The sequence below is a fragment of the Saccostrea cucullata genome, unplaced genomic scaffold (assembly GCF_032062105.1).
Source record: "Saccostrea cucullata isolate Sc308-1 unplaced genomic scaffold, CSIRO_AGI_Scuc_v1 ctg3859, whole genome shotgun sequence".
Taxonomy (NCBI): domain Eukaryota; kingdom Metazoa; phylum Mollusca; class Bivalvia; order Ostreida; family Ostreidae; genus Saccostrea; species Saccostrea cuccullata.
This window is the reverse complement of record NW_026937571.1, coordinates 5581-30666: the sequence shown is the minus strand read 5'-3', so window position 1 is coordinate 30666 and position 25086 is coordinate 5581. Positions and strand designations below refer to the sequence as shown.

General features: G+C 34.9%; 1 protein-coding gene across 4 annotated transcripts in view; it reads left to right on the top strand.

The window, feature by feature from the left end:
* LOC134248413 (protein sel-1 homolog 1-like) overlaps positions 1-23344 on the top strand; it is a 33914-nt gene extending 10570 nt beyond the window's left edge. For all 4 annotated transcript variants that reach the window (XM_062730818.1, XM_062730820.1, XM_062730819.1 and 1 more), the window contains 9 exons: positions 252-320; positions 435-512; positions 2603-2665; positions 6066-6153; positions 6341-6489; positions 8590-8755; positions 8934-9181; positions 9882-10007; positions 22244-23344. In XM_062730818.1, the coding sequence (XP_062586802.1) occupies positions 252-320; positions 435-512; positions 2603-2665; positions 6066-6153; positions 6341-6489; positions 8590-8755; positions 8934-9181; positions 9882-10007; positions 22244-22375 (1119 nt within the window). In that variant the 3' untranslated portion in view covers positions 22376-23344. The remainder of the gene's footprint in view (positions 1-251; positions 321-434; positions 513-2602; positions 2666-6065; positions 6154-6340; positions 6490-8589; positions 8756-8933; positions 9182-9881; positions 10008-22243) is intronic.
* The last annotated feature ends 1742 nt before the right edge of the window (positions 23345-25086 follow it).

Sequence of the window (25086 nt, the reverse complement as noted above, 5' to 3'; positions counted from 1 at the left end):
ATTTTAAAGAATACTTTAAAGACCTCCCAGTTTAAAATATTAAATGAAAAATCAGAGACAAATTTCCAATAATTAAACATTTCTTTTAAATTTTTTATTGCCATCTTCATAATGTTTTTTTTCAAAGAGAAATTTTTTGTATGTTTTAAATTGAATATTTTAGGGAATCAACTCAAAGACTTATTAGTTTACGAAAAAATCACATGAATGCTTATTGCTTTGATGTATACTATTACTTTTATTTATTTCAGAGAGCCCTGCACTATTTCCTGATGGCAGCAGAGTCTGGTAATGCCAATGCTTTCGCTTTTCTTGGAAAGGTCAGTTATAGATACACAGGTTCAAAATTAGCAAAGTCAATAACTCTCAATAACTTTAGTCATTCTGCTTCCTTTAGGTAGTGTAATGGTAAATCATACACTTTTTAATTACAGATGTACTCAGAGGGCAGCCCTGCAGTAAAACAAAGTAACGAGACAGCATTTAATTACTTCAAAAAAGCTGCTGACAAGGTAGGGCTCCAGACTTCTGTCTGTAAATCACATTAAAATCTTCGCGTATTAGGGATTTTTTAATTAAAACAATATAAATAGACTTATATATTCACTCACACCTTGATATCTCCAATATTGTGGGGTTGTTGAAAAAAATATGAGATAGGCAAGAGATTAAGAAATCTGAGTTTTAAAGTCTAGAATTCACGATGGTGATCACTGTCACTTCAGTGTTATCATGGCATTGAGCATGAAGTACTGATATACAAGAAACTGTACAGTAACAACATACATGTTAACTCTCCCGATTTAGGCGGGAGTCTACCGCTTTTTCACTCCATCTCCCGCCTACCGATTTAATTCAGAAATCTACCGCTTTTCTACAAAAGCTCTATCCAAAGTATTTTTGGTTCGCTTGGGTATCCATTTTTGAAGCCACTCTCATAAAATCTCGCTAGATATCGCGTGATTTGACTCGGAATCATACAAACCCTTTTTTGTACATAGATTTCAAGCACGGATTTGACAACGACAACAACATAAGACTACCAGTGATTACATTGGTTACGATAAATTAATCAACATCCCTGCCATGAAAAAGGAGATGCAGCTTTTAAGAATTAGATGAAAACATTTGACATCGTCTTTAAAAGCACAAAAGCTCACAACTTTATCAATAAAGTCAATAGAAATCATCGATTGACCAAGCCATGTGGCACATCTCTTCTTTCGTTTTCGATCATCGCTGGAAATCTGATATATATAACGAAAGATACGAACTTGTTTAGATCTAGATTAAACCATGCCATCATTTGTTTTGTTTAAAAACTGAATGACATTCAGAATTATTGCTTCTAGGCTATTTCAGCAAAGATCACTCTTCAAAAGGCTAAGTAAAGCTCCAAGCAAAATGATGAGCATGAAAAATTTTTGAATTTGTACAATTTATGTCAAACTTAAGGTGTTTCTGTCTTCTTATTGCTGTTGATATTTAAGATTAATTAGTGTAGGTACCTGATTTCATTTAAGGCTTATAATATACATGTATATTACATGAAAGATATCGATAATCCAAGCGTTAAACAACACGCGCGCAATGTTACCGCTTTTGAGGTCTGAATCTCCCTCTTTTTCATCACAATAGGTTAACATGTATGGTAACAAATTAAAAATAGATTTTTTCCTTCTCTTAATTGATAGATTACAGTGTAACGGGTTATTTTAGCGGGGTACTAATTTTGGCGTTTTGATGATAGTCTGCTAAAATTTTAATCGCTAAAATAGTCAGACTCTTCTTAGTGTCCATCTGCAAAGAGCTGAAACCCTGCGTCCACTAAAATAAATTACGCCAAAATTATTGGCATACCTTTGAGCCGACAAAAGGCCAAATTTTACACCCACCAATAAAACCTGCTATACAGTATCAGACTTGAATACATCTTTCAAATAAAAAAAACTGTTGCTGTTAGTTATTGTATATTAGTCATTATTATAAAGATAAACTTTAGTATGTCATATCTACGATGATTTACATTTCGTAATTAAGATTTTGTTATGAACTTGGTAAGTGACCTTTGTGTTTTATGTGACATATACCACTTTTGAATTTGTTTTTAATTAATTGTAAATGATACATACTTGATAATGATTAATTCAAATTCTATTGCTTCGGCCACTTTAATTTAAAGGCATGTAGATTATGATACAGTATTTGTATGATAAAATTTTGTAAACTGATCCTTGGTCATTTTTGAGAGTTAAGAAATATGTAATAAATATAGCACATTGGTTTTCATGCATATTCAGGAAAAGGTTAAATGAATTTAATCCTCTGAATTAGTTAGGTTTTTTTTGGGGGGGGGGTTGAAGAAATTAATGTAAATTAGGAAGTATATTCTACAAATACATGTAGTTGTTTTCTTGTGCATTTGCTGCGCTGATACTTAGACACATACATTTTTGATGTAGCTTGTTTTTTTTATATGGAGTTTGTTTTCAACTTCTACAGCAATCATCAATGTTTTATAATTGCATTTTTTTTTGCTAAATAAATGCATTACAAATGCCCCTAATCTTTAAACTGATAAAGTTTTACTCTTGGTTTCCAGGGCAATCCCGTGGGACAGACAGGACTGGGGATGCTGTACATGTATGGAAAAGGGGTAGACAAGGTCAGTTTGATATCTCTGATTACTGTGTTTATGGAGAATCTCCCTTTCTTATGTTCACCTTCTTTACCCCCATTCTGTGCAAGTGAATTTTACTGGAATTGCACAATATGATATCTTTAAAGATACAGCTGCATTATATATGATTGTGTTTTAAAATGGGTTTTAAACTTAAACAAAAATGGGTTTTTAGCTCACCTCAACGAAGTTGGGGGAGCTTATGTAATACCCTCGGCGTCGGCGTCGGTGTCGGCGTCGGCGTCGGTGTCGGCGTCCACGTCGGCGTCGGCGTCCCAGGTTAAGGTTAAGTTTTTTGGAGCAGTTTTCTTTTTAAGTACTTCTATGTCCTATATTGATTAAACATGCATGGAAGATGGTTCTAGTGTGTTTCATTGTACCAGTCAAAGTTTCAGATGCTGCAATTTCAGCAAAGGAATGACTAGGTTAATGTTTTTGGAGCAGGTTAACATTTTTGGTGCAGTTTTTGGTGTAAGTTTCATTTCCAAGTAACTATAATCCCTATGTTGACCAAACTTGCATGGATGATACATCTTAGGATGGATACTACCGGGCTTGCTTCGGATGCTGAATCTGACCTACATTTTCCGGTTGAGTGAACAGGTTAAAGTTTTTGGTGTAGGTTTCATTTCCAAGTATCTATAATCCCTATATTGACCAAACTTGCATGGATGATACATCTTAGGATGGATACTACCGGGCTTGCTTCGGATGCTGAATCTGACCTACATTTTCCGGTTGAGTGAACAGGTGAAAGTTTTTGGTGCAGGTTTCATTTCCAAGTAACTATAAGTCCTATGTTGACCAAACTTGCATGGATGATACATCTAAGGATGGATACTACCGGGCTTGCTTCGGATGCTGAATCTGACCTACATTTTCCGGTTGAATGAACAGGTGAAAGTTTTTGGTGCAGGTTTCATTTGCAAGTAACTATAAGCCCTATGTTGACCAAACTTGCATGGATGATACATCTAAGGATGGATACTACCGGGCTTGCTTCGGATGCTGAATCTGACCTACATTTTCCAGTTGAGTGAATAGGATAAAGTTTTTGGTGCATGTTTCATTTGCAAGTAACTATAAGCCCTATGTTGACCAAACTTGCATGGATGATACATCTAAGGATGCATACTACCGGGCTTGCTTCAGATGCTGAATCTGACCTACATTTTCTGGTTGAGTGAACAGGGTAAAGTTTTTGGTGCAGGTTTCATTTGCAAGTATATATGAGCCCTATGTTGACCAAACTTGCATGTTTGATACATCTAAGGATGCATACTACTGGGCTTGCTTCAGATGCTGAATCTGACCTACATTTTCCAGTTGAGTGAACAGGTTAAAGTTTTTGGTGCATGTTTCATTTGCAAGTAACTATAAGCCCTATGTTGACCAAACTTGCATGGATGATACATCTAAGGATGCACACTACCGGGCTTGCTTCGGGGATGTTCCGCTTGAGTGAACAGGTTAAAGTTTTCATCAATAGATGAAAATTCTCAAATTTGCTTCATATGCTGGATTTTGATTACATTTTCATGAAGAAGAACTAGTTTAAATTTTTTATGTAGGTCTATTTCAAAGTATCAGATAAAATTGCTTAAATATTTTCATTTTTGGAATGTACACTTTTTGTTGGTTAATTGTGTGACTTTGCCTTACTTAAAGACAACATTCGTTGAGGTGAGCTCTGTAATCTCTGATTACCTATGTTTTCGGTATTGCATAATGAAATGGGCAAGATTTTACAGTGTATGTATAGTATATAGAATTTTATTATTATGTCCTGAAACAAAAAAATAAGAATTTCAGTTTCTTTGCAAGTGCCTGCATGTACTTGTACTAATATGTGCTGTACAAATTAGAGCCCATGGGGAACAACAGATATTACAACTTTTGTTTTAGTCATATTTATCTGTATGCTACAATACAATCACAGATAAAAACACATTCTGTTTGTAAAAATTAAGAAGTAATGAAAGAAAAAGGAAATGATAGAGAGGAAGGGCTTATTTGCCGTATGACTGGGTTTGGATGTTTAATGATGTTCTCTGTTAACCATTAGTGTTGTGATTATGAGGATCTGAAGGTTATTGATTACAGTTACAGGCAGATTTAATTCACGTGTACAAGTGTTGTTATAATGTCATTTGCTTTAGAATACATCTAACAAGCTATATTTCTTGGTAAAATTGTATACCTGACAAATTTGCTTTCTGAAGTAAAAAAAGACTAAATTACTCTGGGGAAAATCTATATCAGGAATATAATTTTCTTTTGAAATGCTTCTTATGAATGCTATTCCTGTGAACATTGCACCTCTGATTTATTTCCTATTCTAATAAAGAACTATCCAAATTTTCATATATTTTTGAAAACACTCTGATTTTTCATGTGAAACATGAAATAGTGTAAGTCCTCAAGCTATGCTTTTAAGTATACATTTTTTTGCAGTGTTTGTTATTTTTCCTTGTTTTTTGCAAGAAAATAGAGACAATATACTGGTTTTTGGTAAAACTAGCAGTTGAAAGAAAACCATTAATTTTGGTTTTACACAAAGAGAACACACCTTTAAAAGAATTCACCCTTTAAATCACAGACCATGTGGTAAAAAAAATGGATTTTCCTGAATGAAATATATCCTGTTTTTAGCAAAACAAACAAATAAACAGATGAACTGAACCTGGGGCATACTTTCTTGTACCAAGAAGAAAGGAAATGCATGTCTTTTATGAATTTTAAGTGGCAATCTCATGCTATTTTCTATACATTTCATAAAGTGATGAGTGAAAACATATGGTTGGTATAATATACATGACGTATGTTAACAAATAATTAAAAAAAATTTGCTTATTTTGACATGTAGTGATGTAATATGAGGTTTGATGCTTTAGATGAACTAGCTGGTATACAAAGATTTTATGAATACAATGTATTAAGAGATGTGGAATGTTGTGACATAGTTATGACGTATACTGTATAGAAACACAAATTTTTGTGGGGTAAAATTTCATGTATTTGTCATCAAAAATAGTTTTGTGGGCATTTAATTTCATTGTTTTTAAAGTAACTCTATTCAATATATAGTCATATAAAATTTCATGTGGGATTTAATTTCGTTGATAATTGTTAACAAAGAAATAAACAAAATTTCATACCCACAAATATTTGTGCTTTTACAGTAAGTGATACAGATTTTATTGTAAATGTTGTTAAACTCTTGCTCTTTTATAAAGATAGGAATCACTAAAATGCAGCTTAACTTTATTTCCGCTTTTTGTTCATAAAACTTAGTTTCAAAATATACAATTTTTAAAATCATAACTTGAATAGAAGAGCAAAAATGTGCTTTGATATCATGTGCACATATATTTGTGTTTTACAGGATTTTACTAAGGCACACAAGTATTTTAGTTTGGCTGCTGACCAGGGTTGGGTAGATGGACAGTTACAGCTGGCTCTGATGCATTATGGTTAGTTCTGCTAAATACAGCTTCTCTTCATGTTTTTTATTGACTAGTTATCTTGGAAATCTAAGTTTGCACAATATTTTGTGTACATATTTGTAATCAAAAAATGGCTTTTTAACTTAAAAAAATATCTTGAATAAGTAAGCAGATTCTCCAAGATTTACACTTGCCCATTTTTGTTTATGTTTAGGTGGTAAGGGAGTGCGTCGGGATTACAAGCTGGCAGTCAAGTATTTTAACCTGGCCTCACAGGGTGGACACTTGCTGGCCTTCTATAATCTGGCTCAGATGCATGCCACTGGTACAGGGGTACTCAGAAACTGTCACACTGCGGTAGAGGTAATTCAAACATCAAATAACACTACATAAGGCCGGAATTAAAAATATCTTTGTTTCCCCTAACCCGACCCTGAATTCTCAAGGTGGGTCGGTAGGTAGGTAAACAATTTTATTTTATGACAGCAGCTTTGAAAATACGTTCTAAAATTTAATAGAAAAAAAATTTTAATTAAGAAAAGTACAAAAGAAAGCGATTTGGAAACAAAATGCTAGGTATCAAACATATGCTGTTTAAACATGTTAAAGGAAAATTCATGATTAATTATACAACTGTTATTTAGTTGAACTTGTGAGATATCTCACGCCAGAGTACATTTATATAGATCGTGTTCTCAAATACGCAAAGACCGGACATTTATTTTTTTAAACCTTCCATCAGCCCCCAGCGCTTATAGACAGTGTACTTTTTGAGGGATATCAGATTTGCAGTGTTTCTAGAGCATTTTGCTTAAGAGTTAAGAAGTAAGTGTCTAATTTTATGTCGCAGGTCCAAATACCAATAAGGAACGTTGAAAACAGTCTTTCAAAAGGGACCATAAAAACTTATGTCCAGTCTCGCAAAAGATGCTGGCTCAAAAAAGATCCCTTACTGCTTAATGGCAAAAAAGTGCTGAGTACGTCTAAATTTGGAGCAATGGGGAAATGTTCAAATGTCGTCCAAACAAATCTCGAAGGGATTAAAAGCAAAGAAACAACCAATCTTCGAGGGCGTAATTAAAGAAAAATACACTGGGCATCTCAGGAAGCTGAATCATGATTTCAAAACTATTTGTAAAGAGTATTTAAACAATGTTTAATTGAACCAAACCGAATCTACAAATGATAAAAAGGCTACATGTATATACAGTGTCATAGTCACGAAGTTTAATCCATAAATAAAGGCATTAAAGAAAGAAAATCTGAATTATATTGATCAGGATGAATATGCAGACATATTTACAACAACTCCTATAGTTCCGTAATGGCATATAGTAAACATAGGAACATAGATGAAATAGTTATTAGATCAAAACTCAAATTAAATAAAATGCAGTGAAACTGAAAGATGTGTTCACTAGGTGGGCCCCTCTTCTGCTCATTAGGCGGGCCTTACATGTACCATGTATTACGTACCTTAAATTCAACAGACAGGTTTGTTTGTTGTTTACCGTCCCTTTCGAAAATTTATTCACTCACATGGAGAGGCCAAGACACCTCCGAAACACTCTTAATTAGTCGTGGTAAATTTTATTATCAAATTATTTCGAGAGTGAAGAATTCTAGTTAGCTAAAGGCATAAGATTGAGACGTCGCCGTTGTTTTATTAAGAACTTTTTCTCGGTAATCACATTTTGGCGCCATTTTCTTCAACAAATCACAGTAGAACAATGTCGGTCGTTCTGCTAAAAACTGATTTTGATGAAATTGTATTTTATGAAACTTAGTTAACAATAAAAAAAAATAACTGAATCTTCTCATTTAAAAAATCTTTTCAGTCGGTGCGATTTAATTGGGTCGGTCGCGTTAGGGGAAACAAAGGTATATTTTATTTTGGCATAATAAAATACTGTGGTTTCATCATTATTCGTGGAAAACCAGTTTTTGTGGATTTTGTTGTTGAGTCGATGAAGGAAACGATGATAGATAATTTTTTTTCTTTTAGGACCATTATCCACAAATTTACATATCCTCAAAACTGTGAATTTTACTAAATCCACGAAAATTGATGCCCACAAATATTAATGAAACCACAGTACGATAATGAAAATTTTTAAAATGTGTCATTGGTTTGCTTGTTAAATGTTAAAAGTTAAAAAAGCAGTGTTGCTACTTGGGGTTTTGTGATACAGAAGAGGTCCATTTGATACATTGATACATATATTGAAGTTTCAATCTTTCTTAGAAATATAATATGCATGTTTTGGTCTTAATATTAGAACATTTGTGTATACATAAACATTGTTTGAGAAATTGAAAATCCCAAAGGAAAGTCAATTTTATTTTTTCTAGCAATTAATAATCATGGTTTTAGAGGGGGGCTATGGGGACAGTTTTTATTGTATACTCACTATACTGTCTGAGACGATGTAAATTATTCTGACAAAAAGTATCTTCTTTCAGCTGTTTAAAAATGTGGCTGAGAGAGGCCGGTGGGCAGAAATGTTACCTGAGGCATACAACATGTACAAAGAGGGTCACGTCTCCCAGGCCCTCATGAAGTATGTCTTCCTGGCGGAGTTAGGGTATGAGGTGGCTCAGTCCAATGTAGCCTATATGTTAGACCAAGGTAAGCATCATTAAAGTATTAAAAAAAACAAAGTCTGTTAGGAAGTTCATGTATAACTGGTTCTAACAAAATTATTCTCATTTATGTAGACACTTTCTGTTTTATCATAAGAGAGATTTTTTTCTAAATAAAGTTTCATTTGCCTTAGAATTCCATAAGAAATTGATTGACTTTCCAGGGGATACTGGGATGTTTGAAGATACAGAGGTATTACAGAGGGCCCTGCTTCAGTGGACGCGGGCAGCCTCTCAGGGTTCCACTGTGGCCCGCGTTAAGATGGGCGACTATCATTACTATGGATTTGGTACGAAGATTGACTATGAGACAGCTGCTAGTCATTATCGCCTGGCCTCTGAACAACAACACAGTGCCCAGGCCATGTTTAATCTGGGATATATGCATGAACAAGGACTTGGTCTAAAACAGGTATATAAATACTTTCCATATGAAATATTTCTCTCCGAGTTATTTCCCTTGGCCACCATCTTAGTGGTCAACCTGATAATTTTTCCTCTTTGTCTTACCAAATAGTAGAGGGTGTAGCAGAAATACTTCGGGAAAAATCTTCATGGAATGAAAAATATAAATAAAGGAGGCTTAAACAAATGCATATTTTTCAGAAAAACAATGCTTCCTACCCCACAATTGCCAGTATAAAAAATTACAGTTTGTAGAATAATGAAGGAATATGAGCATGCTGACCTCCAATATGATATGTCAATATAGGCCTACTGAAAACTGTCTATGATTTTAACTAAAATAGGGTTTTCAGCATTATATGGTTTTCATAGTATATCTATGGTTGTACATTGTACATTTGTGGCCTGTGAGATTGACACCCACACCCCAAAAGCAAAATATTGAATCATTCTTGCTTAAGTATGGCTTTGAAATGCAATGACAATATTAAAAATAATGCATAAGTTTTATTGCCTCTGAAGGATGAAGTCATACCATATAAATTTTCAAATTTCAAACTTGAACAAAAAAAATCAGAATAGCTTTACACTGGAAATAAAATCATATAGTGTCCTGAAATTACTTTTTTGATGCAGTATATTTATTTAGAACAGAACCAGCTATATATATTTGTAGATAAAACACTAAAAGTGAAGTTTTGTTTTAGGATGTACACCTGGCCAAAAGATTTTATGACATGGCAGCAGAAACCAGTGTGGATGCTCATATTCCTGTCTCTCTAGCCCTCGTCAAACTGGGTTTATTTTACGGTCTGGATGTGTTTAGTAAAGAGGTAATTATATCTTCATTTATTTACTTAATTATTGTAGAAAAGGTGTTAAAATAGCGGTCCCTGGCATGGGATCAGAAGCTTGAGATATTTGTAGATTAGTATTGTGTTCGAGCAGTGGTATGTCTTGTCTAGACACAAGTTTATTCAGCATCAGTAATGTTCACACTGTGAGCTTGAGATCTATTTTAGGTTCCAGTTTGTATTTTTGTATCCATGTTTATTGTTATTGTTAAAGAGGTCTGCAGCACTTTCTGAGGATACAACCCCTCAGTTTCAGTCACTGGTTTGATTAAGATAGATGTGTCATGCAATCTTGTTTTCAATTCACAGATAAGCTGATAGAAGTCAAATAAGTTCAGAGGAACGTGATAGCCAGGTCACAAGTTTGGCTGCACTGCTAACATTTCTTTATTGATTAATTAAATTTTACAATAACAATGGAGAGGAAAAGTAGAAATTGAATAAGGGATAAAAAGGTTAAATTGATAAGACATGCATTTAAATAGAAACATTTAGTGTGGAAAATAAAATTAATGACCATGGATATATTTAAAAAATGCTAACTCAAGGGATAGAAGATGAATGAAAATGAGATGAAATCTATGTAGAACATTCACTTGATGATTGTTTCGTGATTGCGGTTTAAAATTGAGAATACAATAGTACAAGTTTAATGTACTTCTATCATTAGTATGTCTCAAAAGTCCTATACATCAACATTGAGAATTTATCAAGTTCTTGCCTTGGTAAATTCTTCAATTGTATTGAATTAATATGATATTCTGATTAGGTTGAGTTAATTTATATAGAGATGTAGAACCTACTTGGTGCAGATTTGATTTAAGAGTACACTTGGGTGAAGTGATTTGTTACTTAGAAGATGCAAAAGCAGGTTGTCGATTTTAAAAATACATGCAGTAGTTAAAATAAGGTTTTAAAAAAGCAGAGTACAACGTGAAAGGGATGAAAGAAAATTGAATACAGACTGAAATGGAGTAACTCCGAGTAAGGAAATTTGAAAGGGGGAAAGACTGGTGTACAATGATTAGTGTTTTAAACTGAAGTATTGGCTGTTAATTAGTAATTTAGACACTGATCTAATATCTCTTCCAATCTACACATACTGATTTATCCTTGAGGGAAATTTATATTTATCCAGATAAAAGTTATGGTCTATATCCTGTACTTGACAACAAACTTTTGTTAGCTTGAATGATCAAAGACAGACCAAAGCTAGGGGAAAACCCTGTGTCCTGTTGTCACTCTTTAATGGAGTAAAAATCCTGTACAGAGAAGCCACCAAACTGTGTAGGCAAAAATAGGGTGTAAAGCCAGGAATATCTTGTATTACCAGTTAAGATGTGGTAATATAGTGTAACACACAATCTTGTACAGTTAGCTTTTATGAATGAAATTCTGCTGTTAAACAAATGTTTGAAGGAGTCTATTAGAGAACTGAGTGCTAATCTGTCAGAAGAGGAGTGTGGGTGCTGTTAAGCTGTTAGGAAATGGCCTGCTACTTTAAAAAACTGTGAATGTATATTGATTCAAGTACCTTTTTCTATGATCTCTAAGTATTATTGCCTGCTTTATTGTCCCTGCCAGAAATTTTTTGTAGATGATTATATGTGTCACAGAGTGCTATATCTGATTGCCATATTGCATTGTTTTAGGAGGAATTCTGCTTATCAGATTTTTTTTTTCTCACTAAACACAAAAAGCAGTAATTTGTGATGATTTGAGAATGCTTCAGTTCCTTGGAATTCATTAGGTTTTATGTCTGCAGTAGGAGATAAACAGAGCTGGTCTTCTTCCCTGATGAGATGTACAATCGAATGTGACCCCTAGAGTGCATGGCAAATCAGTGGCATAGGAAATTCTCCTGTTCCAAATCAAGCAGGTTACTTGATTATGAAGTTTTTTAAAGCACTGGGATCAGGAAATGGCACAAATTAAGAGTAATGTGTAAAATCAGATTGATTTACTGCTACTACAGAACATTAATGTCACATACCAGCTGATGAGATCTTGTTCTGATTAATTTTGAGGACTGGGATAAAATGTAGATTCTAGAAGTTTGAACTGTGTAATTCCATCAGATTAACTTTAGCCAATAGTTAATACAAGAGAAGTTTAAATATTGTAAATGACTCTCTGGATGACTACAGCACTTATATATTGAGCTCAATCTTTAGAGGAACACCACCGTATACCCTCAAACTAAAGAGAAAATAATACACTTGTAATTTAATTAAAGAAAAAAAAGCAGGTATCAGAATATTAAAGAAAATTAAGAAATATAAAGGTAGGGTGGGGCCACGTGGGACAATCAATGTTTTACATAGAAGTATATAGAAAAATCTTCAGAAAACTTCTTCTCAAGAACTGCAAAGCTATGATTGGTCATATTTACATGGAACCATTCTCTGATGGTGTAGATTCATGTTTGTTCAAATCTCTCAGGGGTAGATGTGGACCATTTATGCATTTAAGCTTTTCAATACTAATGTTTTTTGCTTTTTTTCTAGTCACAGTGCTCAGTTGAGTGATATGGCCCCAAGGTTTCTTTTTTTTTTACCTTGGCCTTTATTTGCTGACTGATGTTTTTCATTCTTCATCTGAGGCCATTATTTACACACTGAATTGTCTTAACAGAATTTTTATGCTTTCTCAATTATTATAATGAGCATGCAGCAGGTTTGACAAGTTGACAGGGGATGCTTACTCCTCCATAGCACCTGATCCCTATTTCTGATGTATTTAGAGGTCTGTGTTTGCACTACTTCCAATTTGTATCTTCTGAGCTTGATTACTGTTATATCCATATTTTACAATGGTATATTTTAAAAAGCTTAGAGCTATTCAGGTTCATTAACTTTTAAGCTCACTTGAGCCTTCGGCTCAAGTGAGCTTTTCTGATCACATTTTGTCCGGCGTCCGTCTGTCTAGCTGTCTGTCCGTCTGTCTGTCTGTCTGTCTGTCTGTCTGTCTGTCTGTAAACTTTTCACATTTTCGACTTCTTCTCAAGAACTGCTGGGCCAATTTCAATCAAACTTGCCACAAAGCATCCTTGGGTGAAGGGGATTCAAGTTTGTTCAAATGAAGGGCCACGCCCTCATTCAAGGGGAGATAATTGGGAATTAATGAAAATTTGGTGGTATGTTTTAAAAATCTTCTTCTCAAGAACCACTGTGCCAGGAAAGATGAAACTTATGGTGAAACATCCTCAGGTTGTGTAGATTCAAATTTGTTCAAATCATGTCCCCCGGGGGTAGGGCGGGGCCACAATGGGCGACCAAAGTTTTATATAGAAATATATAGGAAAATTCTTTAAAAATCTTCTTCTTAAGAACAGCAAAGCCATGATTGCCCATATTTATATGGAAGCAACCCCAGGTAGTGTAGATTCAAGTTTGTTCAAATCATGACCCCCGGGGGTAGGGCGGGGCCACAATGGCCGACCAAAGTTTTATATAGAAATATATAGGAAAACTCTTTAAAAAACTTCTTCTCAAGAACAGCAAAGCCATAATTGCTCATATTTATATGGAAGCATCCCCAGGTAGTGTAGATCCAAGTTTGTTCAAATCTTGACCCCGGGGGTAGGGCGGGGTCACAATGGGCGACCAAAGTTTTATATAGAAATATATAGGAAAATTCTTTAAAAATCTTCTTCTTAAGAACAGCAAAGCCATAATTGCCCATATTTATATGGAAGCATCCCCAGGTAGTGTAGATTCAAGTTTGTTCAAATCATGACCCCCGGGGGTAGGGCGGGGCCACAATGGCCGACCAAAGTTTTATATAGAAATATATAGGAAAATTCTTAAAAATCTTCTTCTCAAGAACAGCAAAGCCATAATTGCTCATATTTATATGGAAGCATCCCCAGGTAGTGTAGATCCAAGTTTGTTCAAATCATGACCCCCGGGGGTAGGGCGGGGCCACAATGGCCGACCAAAGTTTTATATAGAAATACACGTATATAGGAAAATTCTTTAAAAATCTTCTTCTCAAGAACAGCAAAGCCATAATTGCTCATATTTATATGGAAGCATCCCCAGGTAGTGTAGATCCAAGTTTGTTCAAATCATGACCCCCGGGGGTAGGGCGGGGCCACAATGGCCGACCAAAGTTTTATATAGAAATATATAGGAAAATTCTTTAAAAATCTTCTTCTTAAGAACAGCAAAGCCATGATTGCCCATATTTATATGGAAGCATCCCCAGGTAGTGTAGATTCAAGTTTGTTCAAATCATGACCCCCGGGGGTAGGGCGGGGCCACAATGGCCGACCAAAGTTTTATATAGAAATATATAGGAAAATTCTTTAAAAATCTTCTCAAGAACAGCAAAGCCATAATTGCTCATATTTATATGGAAGCAACCCCAGGTAGTGTAGATTCAAGTTTCTTCAAATCATGATCCCTGGGGGTAGGGCAGGGCCGCAATGGCCGACCAAAGTTTTATATAGAAATATATAGGAAAATTCTTTAAAAATCTTCTTCTTAAGAACAGCAAAGCCATGATTGCCCATATTTATATGGAAGCATCCCCAGGTAGTGTAGATTCAAGTTTGTTCAAATCATGACCCCCGGGGGTAGGGCGGGGCCACAATGGCCGACCAAAGTTTTATATAGAAATATATAGGAAAATTCTTTAAAAATCTTCTCAAGAACAGCAAAGCCATAATTGCTCATATTTATATGGAAGCAACCCCAGGTAGTGTAGATTCAAGTTTCTTCAAATCATGATCCCTGGGGGTAGGGCAGGGCCGCAATGGCCGACCAAAGTTTTATATAGAAATATATATGAAAATAAAAAAAAACTTCTTCTCAAGAACAGCAAAGCCATAATTGCTCATATTTATATGGAAGCATCCCCAGGTAGTGTAGATCCAAGTTTGTTCAAATCATGACCCCCGGGGGTAGGGCGGGGCCACAATGGCCGACCAAAGTTTTATATAGAAATACACGTATATAGGAAAATTCTTTAAAAATCTTCTTCTCAAGAACAGCAAAGCCATAATTGCTCATATTTATATGGAAGCATCCCCAGGTAGTGTAGATCCAAGTTTGTTCAAATCATGACCCCCGGGGGTAGGGCGGGGCCACAATGGCCGACCAAAGTTTTATATAGAAATATATAGGAAAATTCTTTAAAAATCTTCTTCTTAAGAACAGCAAAGCCATGATTGCCCATATTTATATGGAAGCATCCCCAGGTAGTGTAGATTCAAGTTTGTTCAAATCATGACCCCCGGGGGTAGGGCGGGGCCACAATGGCCGACCAAAGTTTTATATAGAAATATATAGGAAAATTCTTTAAAAATCTTCTCAAGAACAGCAAAGCCATAATTGCTCATATTTATATGGAAGCAACCCCAGGTAGTGTAGATTCAAGTTTCTTCAAATCATGATCCCTGGGGGTAGGGCAGGGCCGCAATGGCCGACCAAAGTTTTATATAGAAATATATAGGAAAATTTAAAAAAAAACTTCTTCTCAAGAACAGCAAAGCCATAATTGCTCATATTTATATGGAAGCATCCCCAGGTAGTGTAGATTCAAGTTTGTTCCAATCATGACCCCCAGGGGTAGGGCAGGGCCACAATGGCCGACCAAATTTTTATATAGAAATATATAGGAAAACTCTTTAGAAATCTTCTTCTCAAGAATAGCAAAGCCATAATTGCTCATATTTATATGGATGCATCCTCAGGTAGTGTAGATTCAAGTTTGTTCAAATCATGACCCCCATGGGTAGGGCGGGGCCAAACTTTTGGATTTAAACTTTTCAATAGTATTGTAAACCAATTTCTACTTTTTCCTAGCCACAATGCTCGGGTGAGTGATGTGGCCCATGGGCCTCTTGTTTAATGACCTTTCCTATAAGTTTGTCCTCATGCACTTTTCTTGAATTTGTGTTTAAAGGAAGCTTTTCAAAAAAATTTTTATCAATATTTTTATGCTAAAACATTTTTTTAAGAGGAGGTACTATATTTATAACATTTTATTATTTATTGATGTATATTTACATTTCCAATGTCTTTGTCCAAGATAAAATTACAAATAGTTACAAATAGTTTATGTACTTAATCTCTACATAAAATTACTTAGTCTGGTTCATCTATATGCGCAGTTGAAAAAATTGTGTGGGGGGCAGGACAAATAGAGACAGAAACGTGGCTTAAAGCAGGTGGATTTGCAGAATCAAGAGCATGTAAATGTAAGGAATAACTGTCAGATTTTTAGGTCACCTGAGTAAACTCAGGTGACCTATTGCTATTCGTTTTCGTCCGTCGTCGTGCGTTAACATTTGAGCATTTTCAACTTCTTCTCTGCAACCACTGAACCAATTTCAACCAAATTCGGAACTATGGGCGAAGGGGAACAAAAATTGTGAATTTCATGATCCCTGCCCCCCTGGGGCCTGAGGGATGGGGCCAAAACCACTAAAATTAATGCAATCTTTAAAAATCTTCTTCTTTACTCCTGGACATGAAGCAGTCAAACTGTTTGCATGATTGTAATCAACATTGAGTCCTCTACCAAAATTGTGAAATTCATGGCCCTGGGGTCAGGGGTTCTAGTGCTAGGGCGGGGCTAAAACGAGTATATAGTAAAAATGCATTATTTCTTTGAAAATCTTCTTCTCTGCTCCTGGGTATTAAATAAACTAAGTAAGTACAGAGTTATGATAAGCAAGAGTGCCTCTACCAAAATTTTGAATTTTATGGCCCCAGGGTCAGGGGTTCTGGTGTTGGGGGGGTCTATAGATTATATAGTGAAAATACATTAATTCTTTGAAAATCTTCTCCTCTAATCCTTGGTATTAAATAAACAAACTAAGTATATAGTTATGATGAGCAAGAGTGCCTCTACCAAAATTGTGAATTTTATGGCCCCAGGGTCAGGGGTTCTGGTGCTAGGGCGATTGATTATCTATTGATTATATGGAGAAAATGCATTATTTCTTTGAAAATTTTATTCTCTGCTCCTGGGTATTAAATAAACTAACTAAGTACATAGTTATTATGAGCAAGGGCCCCAATCTTCCAAAATTATGAATTTTATGGCCCCAGGATCAGGGGTTCTGGTGTTAGGGTGGGGCTCTATTGATTATATAGTGGAAATACATTTAATCTTTGAAAATTTTCTTCTCTGCTTCTGGGTATTAAGCAGAGAAACTAACTATAAAGTTATGATGAGGAAGGGCCCTAATCTTCCAGAATTGTGAATTTCAAGGCCCAAGGGTCAGGGGTACCATAGGGGGGGGGGGCTGTACTTATATACTGAAAATGAATGAATTGTTTGAAATCTGCTCTTTGGTATTAATCAAATATTTTTGATAAGCAAGGGTGCCTTTTCAAAAATTGTGCAATGTGTGGACCTAGGGTCAGGGGTTCATGTGTGGTAGGGGCACTACTGATTATTACTGATTAGTTGAAATGCATTTTTTGTTCCCCTACCCTGCCTATGGGTATTAAGTAACCAAACGAAGTAATTGCTAAGTGTATAGTTATGATGATCAATGGTGCCTCTTTCAAAATTGTGAATGCCATAGCATCTGGCTTAAAACATGAATCAAATTCAACCACTGGAAATTTGTTGCATGATGCTCAGGTGACCTATAAGGCCCATGGGTCTCTTGTTGGGTTTCATGACGATGATCAATCGATTGGCTTGCATGAAAATTTTAAGCATAAACGTTCTTGGCATTTATGCAAATTATCACGCAAGCCACTTGATTGATCACATCATGAAACCAAAAAATTAGACAGTTATTTCTTAGATATATGATGACAAATCACATTATACAGCAGATTATGCATACAAGTCCTTTATGATAAGCCATCATTTTGATGTCAGGCAGTTTAATCTGACTTAATTAGTAATAAGAAGACAAGAGATGAGGAGATGCATTTTCTGTCAGAGCTTTAAGTCCATGGGAGATAGGGACAGAGCAGCCTGCTGCACTGATTGATCTGAACAGAGATGTTCTTGACTGACTGGAGACTTCAGCTAGCCTCCAGACTCGGATGATTTTAGGCTTTATTCAGGAGTTGGTTCTGGGATGTTTGGCTTCCCAGATTTAGCTCTTTTATCTGACTGGTCATCAATGCTGCTATTGTCTAATACTTTGTTTTATTATGATGTAATTTCATTGAAGTGTTGTTGAGTGCTGTTCAATACATTTGGTCTGAGAACGGCTCAATATAATCTTGGATTACAAAATCCAGAGAAAATTTACATTACGTTCTGGTAAATATCTCATCAGTTGTCTAGTGTAATCATTGATTATGGATTTATATATCTATGTTTGCAAACTTCACGGCGATATTACAAAAATCTGGGTATCCATATCATCTGCACAAATCTTACATTCTAATCTAAATGTTCTACATTGATAAAGATTTTAATCTTGATTTTTCAGTTTATCACGCATTGATAACAGATAAAAGGGACAAAAAACTTCCATACAGTGTATTTAAAAATGTGTCTAGATTATTAACCTCCTTATAGACATAAATAGACATAAATGATGATGTTATTTATATGGAATTTGCCTTAAAGTGTATTTTTTAAAATGCATTTGAACTAAAATGCTTGGATTATAAAAAGAAAATTGCTGATTCTATCCAAAAAAGCTCTTTTTCAACAAAAAAAAATTGTACACTGATTTTTAGGTCACCTGAGTAAACTCAGGTGACCTATTGCTATCCGTTTTCGTCTGTCGTCGTTCGTCGTGCGTCGTGCGTTAACATTTGAACATTTTCAGCTTCTTCTCTGCAACCATTGAACCAATTTCAACCAAATTTGGCACAAAGCATCTATGGGTGAAGGGGAACAAAAATTGTGAATTTCATGATCCCTGCCCCCCTGGGGCCTGAGGGGTGGGGCCAAAACCACTAAAATTAATGCAATCTTTAAAAATCTTCTTCTTTACTCCTGGACATCAAGCAATCAAACTGTTTGCATGATTGTAATCAGCAATGAGTCCTCTACCAAAATTGTGAAATTCATGGCCCTGGGGTCAGGGGTTCTAGTGCTAGGGCGGGGCTAAATAAGTAGGTAGTGAAAATGCATTATTTCTTTGAAAATCTTCTTCTCTGCTCCTGGGTATTAAATAAACCAACAAAGTACATAGTTATGATGAGCAAGAGTGCCTCTACCAAAATTGTGAATTTTATGGCCCCAGGGTCAGGGGTTCCGGTGTTAGGGCGGGGCTCTATTAATTATATAGTGAAAATACATTATTTCTTTGAAAATCTTCTTCTCTGCTCCTGGGTATTAAATAATCTAACTAAGTACATAGTTATGATGAGCAAGAGTGCCTCTACCAAAATTGTGAATTTTATGGCCCCAGCTTCAGGGGTTCTTGTTTTAGGGTGGGGCTCTAATGATTATATAGTGAATTGCATGAATTCTTTGAACATCTTATCCTTTGCTCCTGGTTAATATGCTAATGATCTAATTACATATTTAAGGCCAGGATTTATTTTATTTTCAGTTGTACAAAGCCTCCGCTCAAGGTTTTGAATTTTCAGAAAAAAAATAAAACAATTTTTTTTCTTTCAAATATGAGTCGGGATCGAGATTTCAAATTTACGAACTCGCACTTCCGGTTTTAAGATGAAGCGGCGGGTAAATATAGCTAGCTTGGTTTAGTGTAAAATTCATCGATGCGAGTGCCATTTAAAACGTTTCACCCGTTCAAAGGACAAATAAAATGCTGACGACTTTGTTGCACAATGACATGCTGGTGAGATAATTATGTTTTCGTTTCAAAAGTTTCTGTCTGTAAATTATTTTCCTCCCCCAGGTTTTAAACTGCCCGTGGTAGCTATTGCATATTGCCAGCGACATTGTTTAGGTCTCTGTTATAGCTTACAGTCTAAGCATCATTCTTTAGATAAGGGTTGCTTATGCATCAGATGTAATGAATAAAACTATGCCGTATGGGAGAAGTTAAGTCCATTTGAGGTCAGAAGAAATGAACAAATACAATAACCTGAAGAAATAAAAAAAAAAATTCAACTATTAAAAGGCAAGAATATACAAATATATACAGGCATGTAGTATCATTTGTATCAGCCAGAGAAATTATTTTACACTTAATTGAAAAAATGTTCACCGTATTCCTCAATACTCCCTGTCTGTTTTATGATAGGAATTATAATTTTAGGCATCAAGTAAATTTTAGAACAATGTCTACACATTCACCTAACACATATTAAAAAAATGAAGATATATTGAAAGACTTTTAAAGAATTGATTTTTAAAATATATTTTGACCAACATCACAATATATAACTGGCCCAAACTGGCAGATGATGAAATAAGCAATTAAATGTTCTACTTTACTATTTGTAAGCATTATGTGTCCAGTGGTAAGGAGCCTATTAGGATAGCATAAAAAAAGAATGTACAATTGATTTATCAAAAAAAATTTTTTATTTCCTTTTCCTTCAGGACTTTTTTATTCTCATGTTCATAACTAAACCTAAACATAAAAAAAAAAATGCTGGCCTTATAATGAAGAGAGGGGCCTCTTTCAAAATAGATAAATTCAGGGCCACTGGGTCAGGGGTACTTTGACTAAAAATAAATTAATGCTTTGAAATCTGCCCTTTGATAAGCAATGGTGCCTCTTTCAAAATTTGTGAATTTCATGGCTTTTGGATTAAAACACGAACCAAATACGATCGCTGGAAAGTTGTTACATGATACTCAGGTGACCTATAAGGCCCGTGGGCCTCTTGTCTTTTCATCCTGAATGCTTTAATATGCACTTTAGATATTAGAGATGATTACTTCAAAAAAGATTACCGGTATGGTAATATAAGTGAAAGGACCATTTAAGAAAATGAAGTCACATTACTCATTCAAGGTCTGTGACTTTTACTGTATAATCCTGAATAAAGGTGCAAAAAAGGAAAATTTCGATTATATTTTTGTATGAAAAAAGCACTTAAAACAATAGGGCTTATCACACCCATAACTCATGCGCATTTTGCCATTTCTTTTTTTTAAAATAAAGAAAGGGGAAGTAACAAAGAAGTATGCATGTTTTGGGATACCTGGTGAATGTTATCACCTCAGCATATCAGATTTGTCTCCTCTTGCTTTACACAAGAGCATGTTCTACAAAATTTCTAAAATGAGGCAGTATATGGACATGGTCATTACAATTGATGTACAATGACCTTGTTTGGAAATACACTTTATTCTTAGGTCAAATGTTGACTGATGTTTTTCTTACTAATCGTTAGGTCATTATTTTCACATTGACCTGTCTACCAATTTTTCTTTTAACCGATAAATCACGATAAGAGGGGAACAGCAGGCATGACCAGTAACTAGGGGATGCTCACTCCTCAAGAGTTCCATGATTACTCTGTTCACATTTTGAATATTATTACCTAACCTACTATATAAATTGTAATTAGGCATTTTGAACTGTTTTGAACTCGGTAGTGGGGAAGAGCTGGGAAACTGTTGCCCGAGGCCGACGGCCTCGGGCAACAGTTTCCCAGGTCTTCCCCACTGCCAAATACAACAGTTTGACTGTTTACCTGGTAGTCATTAAATAAGTGTATATTGTTTAATGGGACTTTTGAGCAGGATTACTGTTTGTTTATAGGCCTTACCTATAATTTTCATGTTAAGCTTTAATACCGAGTGCAAGCATTGCTGGTATTCTAGAAAACGTATGCTATATATTATAGACTATACTAACTTGTATTGGGTACTTTACATGTATCTTATCTATAAGTTTTTGTTGTGCCCTTGCAATGGAGTTGGAGGGGATATACCCTGGTAGTAACACACTTACGTGTGTGGGTGGGTTAGGTTTTGTTCTTGTTTCTATAATGGAATTGCATACGTGAGAACATTATTTTCCTCTAATTATGCAAATCGGTTTGCTCCCAAAAATTTTATTATTACGTTTATTTGTATTATTGTTTATATGCAACAGAAACCACATCTTGTGAAAATTTTGTCTAGCTAATGAATCAGGATTTTGATGTCAAATACTGCAGTGGTATAAAATATGCAGTTTTGTGAGGGTATGCTCTGCTTTGCATTGCCTTTGATGTAAACTTCTATGAATCCTTTACAGTATTGTATTATACTCAAGTGGTCCTCACAAGATAGTCAAACATACAACATGCTTAATTAGTTTTTCTTAAGCTATTGAGCTAACAGTCTGTTTGATAATTTATTTTTTGCAGATTGAGGATTACCAAAGACTTTTTTCTAAGCTGGACCCTCGATTTCACTTGGGACCTGACTGGGACATCTATTTAATGACATTCCTTGCTCTTCTCCTTGGATTTATTGTATTATTACGCAGAGTTAGGTGACACCTGCACTAATTACAATAAACAATGCACTGTTATATAAAGAAGATGCCATATTTATCATTAATCAAAGAGAAGCAGGTGAAAAAAAAAAATGTTCTTCAAATGAAAAATAGGTTTTCTTTGAAAAATGATGTTAGATTTCCTTTTGTAATGTTATAATTGACTTCAGACTGTTAGATATTTATTATATATTACCTTCTGTGTATCACTCAATTTTACTGTTGATTTCACACAATCGTGACAGTGTGATCACCAGTTCTCTGGTTTTCTAAATCCACATCACCCCTCTTTCAATCTGATGATGTAGTACACAGTATACATTGTGTTATTTTCTTACACACCAAATGTTTCATGAAATTTTTTCTTTAAATATTTTTTAAAATTGGATCAAATGAGATGAAAAGCATTGAAGTTGATCTGATAATCCATGCCTTTCATCTTGATACAACTCCATAGATCAAGTTGCTTTAAAAATTATATATGCAGAAGTTTTAAAATTGAAGACATAATCATGAACTTTTTTTATGAAGAGAAAATAAGGTGAGAAGTAGGGATTATGAATTCAGCAATATAAATAAGTGTGATTTTATAAGTCTAATTCGGAGCTTTAGTGAGTTTGTTGAATATCCCTTGTGAATTCTACACAAGTCTTGGTTGTGTATGACTGATGACTGCAAAGCGATGTTAATCGTGTTAATTTTTATACGACTACCTTCAAAATGTGTTTTAATATTGATCTACATGTAAATTTCTGAGTTTTCATATGCTGGTGTCATTTTAGTATGTTGATGTGTTTGAGGGTGAGGGTGTGTGTGTTTTGTGTTTAAAATGTGAAAGGTGGGAATCTCTGATGAGCTGTGTGAGTGAGTGAGGAGGTATCTGGTTGTTGATTCTTGTGTATGTACAAATACAGGGAAAACTGTATTTACTTTGATGACATTAATGAAAATAAAAGTAATGAAAACATGATCGTTTTGTTGTTTGAACAGCATATTCTCAAAGAAGTTACATTTACCTTTTCTAAGCTCACCTAAGCCTAAACTCAACTGAGCTTTTCTGATCAAAATGTGTCCATTATCTGTAGTTGTCATTGCCATTGTCATTGTTGTCTTTTAAAAAGTTTCACATTTTCATCCTTTTCTCCATAACTACTTTACTTATTCCAACCAAACATGGCACAAAGTATCCTTTGGGCAATTGCATTCAAAGAATGGAGGCGTACAATGCGATGTCAATCCCCTGCACTGAGAAAGTCTATAATTCATGAAAGCTATATTTTTCAAAATTATATGGTTTGTATTAAGGAATCACTGTCTAGTTAGTATAGTATGCCAGGGCATCAACAATAGTGGGAAACACGGGATAATTTGCATAACGGGTGAAGCCCGTTATGCATAAATTATCCCATGTTTCCCACTATTGTTGATGTCCCTGGCATACTATACTAACTAGATAGTGATTCCTTATATTTCCATTTCATTGTGAAATAAAATTGTAGATTTAGACTTTAAAAATGGAGACATAGATTTAAATTACACAGGATTCCCATCCCAATTTCAACAGTCCTCGCCCACTGACGTCAAACACAACGGCAGCCGCACGAAATTATCATGCACATTTGGCCTCCTTAGCGTCAGACTCAGAGACAGATGCGCACGAAATTTGCATGCACATTAGGCCTCCTTAGCTCCTTACCTATTGACCTGCCTAACTTACATTCCGGTAGAATTATCAAGAAATTAACTCCGCTAACTTTCAAAGAGTTATCACAGAGAGAAATATTAGAAATGGAAATATTAATGTATAATAATTGTCAAAGTCGTTCAGTAATACACTACTTTTACACATTTAATTCTGTACTTCATTGTTTCAATATTTTTATTAATAATTTATTTTTTCAATCATGTTTTTAAGATATGTGAAAACAAAAATAGAAAGCTTCACGTTTGATTCAAACTCTCTCCATAGAGCAGTGTTTGGCACAAGACCGACCGCGTTAACCACTACGCTACGAAGTATATACCGTATAAGTGGAAATTTTATCGAGACACAAACTTAGCGATTTCTTCTTAAAACACTTTTTAAATTTTTTTGCGAGTAGTAGTTTTAGCGATTTTAAAATGCCCACTAATGAAGCTATTACAAATAAAACACAGTTTATATTTTTAGCGATATTTAATTTTAGTGATCTCAGAACCCTCGCTAATAATGCCAAAATTAAATCTTCGCTAAAAATTCTGCTATAACGGCATGTTAACGATGTTTGTCAATGTGATTTAAATGAACGGTTTGTTGAATTGTACATTTTTTCCAGAAATGTTCGATTTTCATGAAGAATGGGTGCAGATTTCATTTTTTGGACAAATGAAATAGATTTCACATTTACGTTTCTATATCATTTCAGAGTTAACGAAAAATGGAGACTTGACCCATTCATGTTCAAAATTCATTTTTTATGGCTCTAGTAAACCCACTGTCCACTAAATATGCTTAACTGTCAACTTTGAAAAAATATTGTCAAATGTTAAGTCTTTCAGTAAAATAAAATAATAAAAATATTATCACTGAGCCAAAAGGTTGAAACTTGAGCGAAAATTGCTGACGTAGTCTTGATTCAGATTTGTTCAAATCACATGACCCTTTAGGGTAGGATGGGGCCGCAGTGTGCAATTAGAGTTTTACGTAGGAAAACAATTCGCTTGTTTATGCCC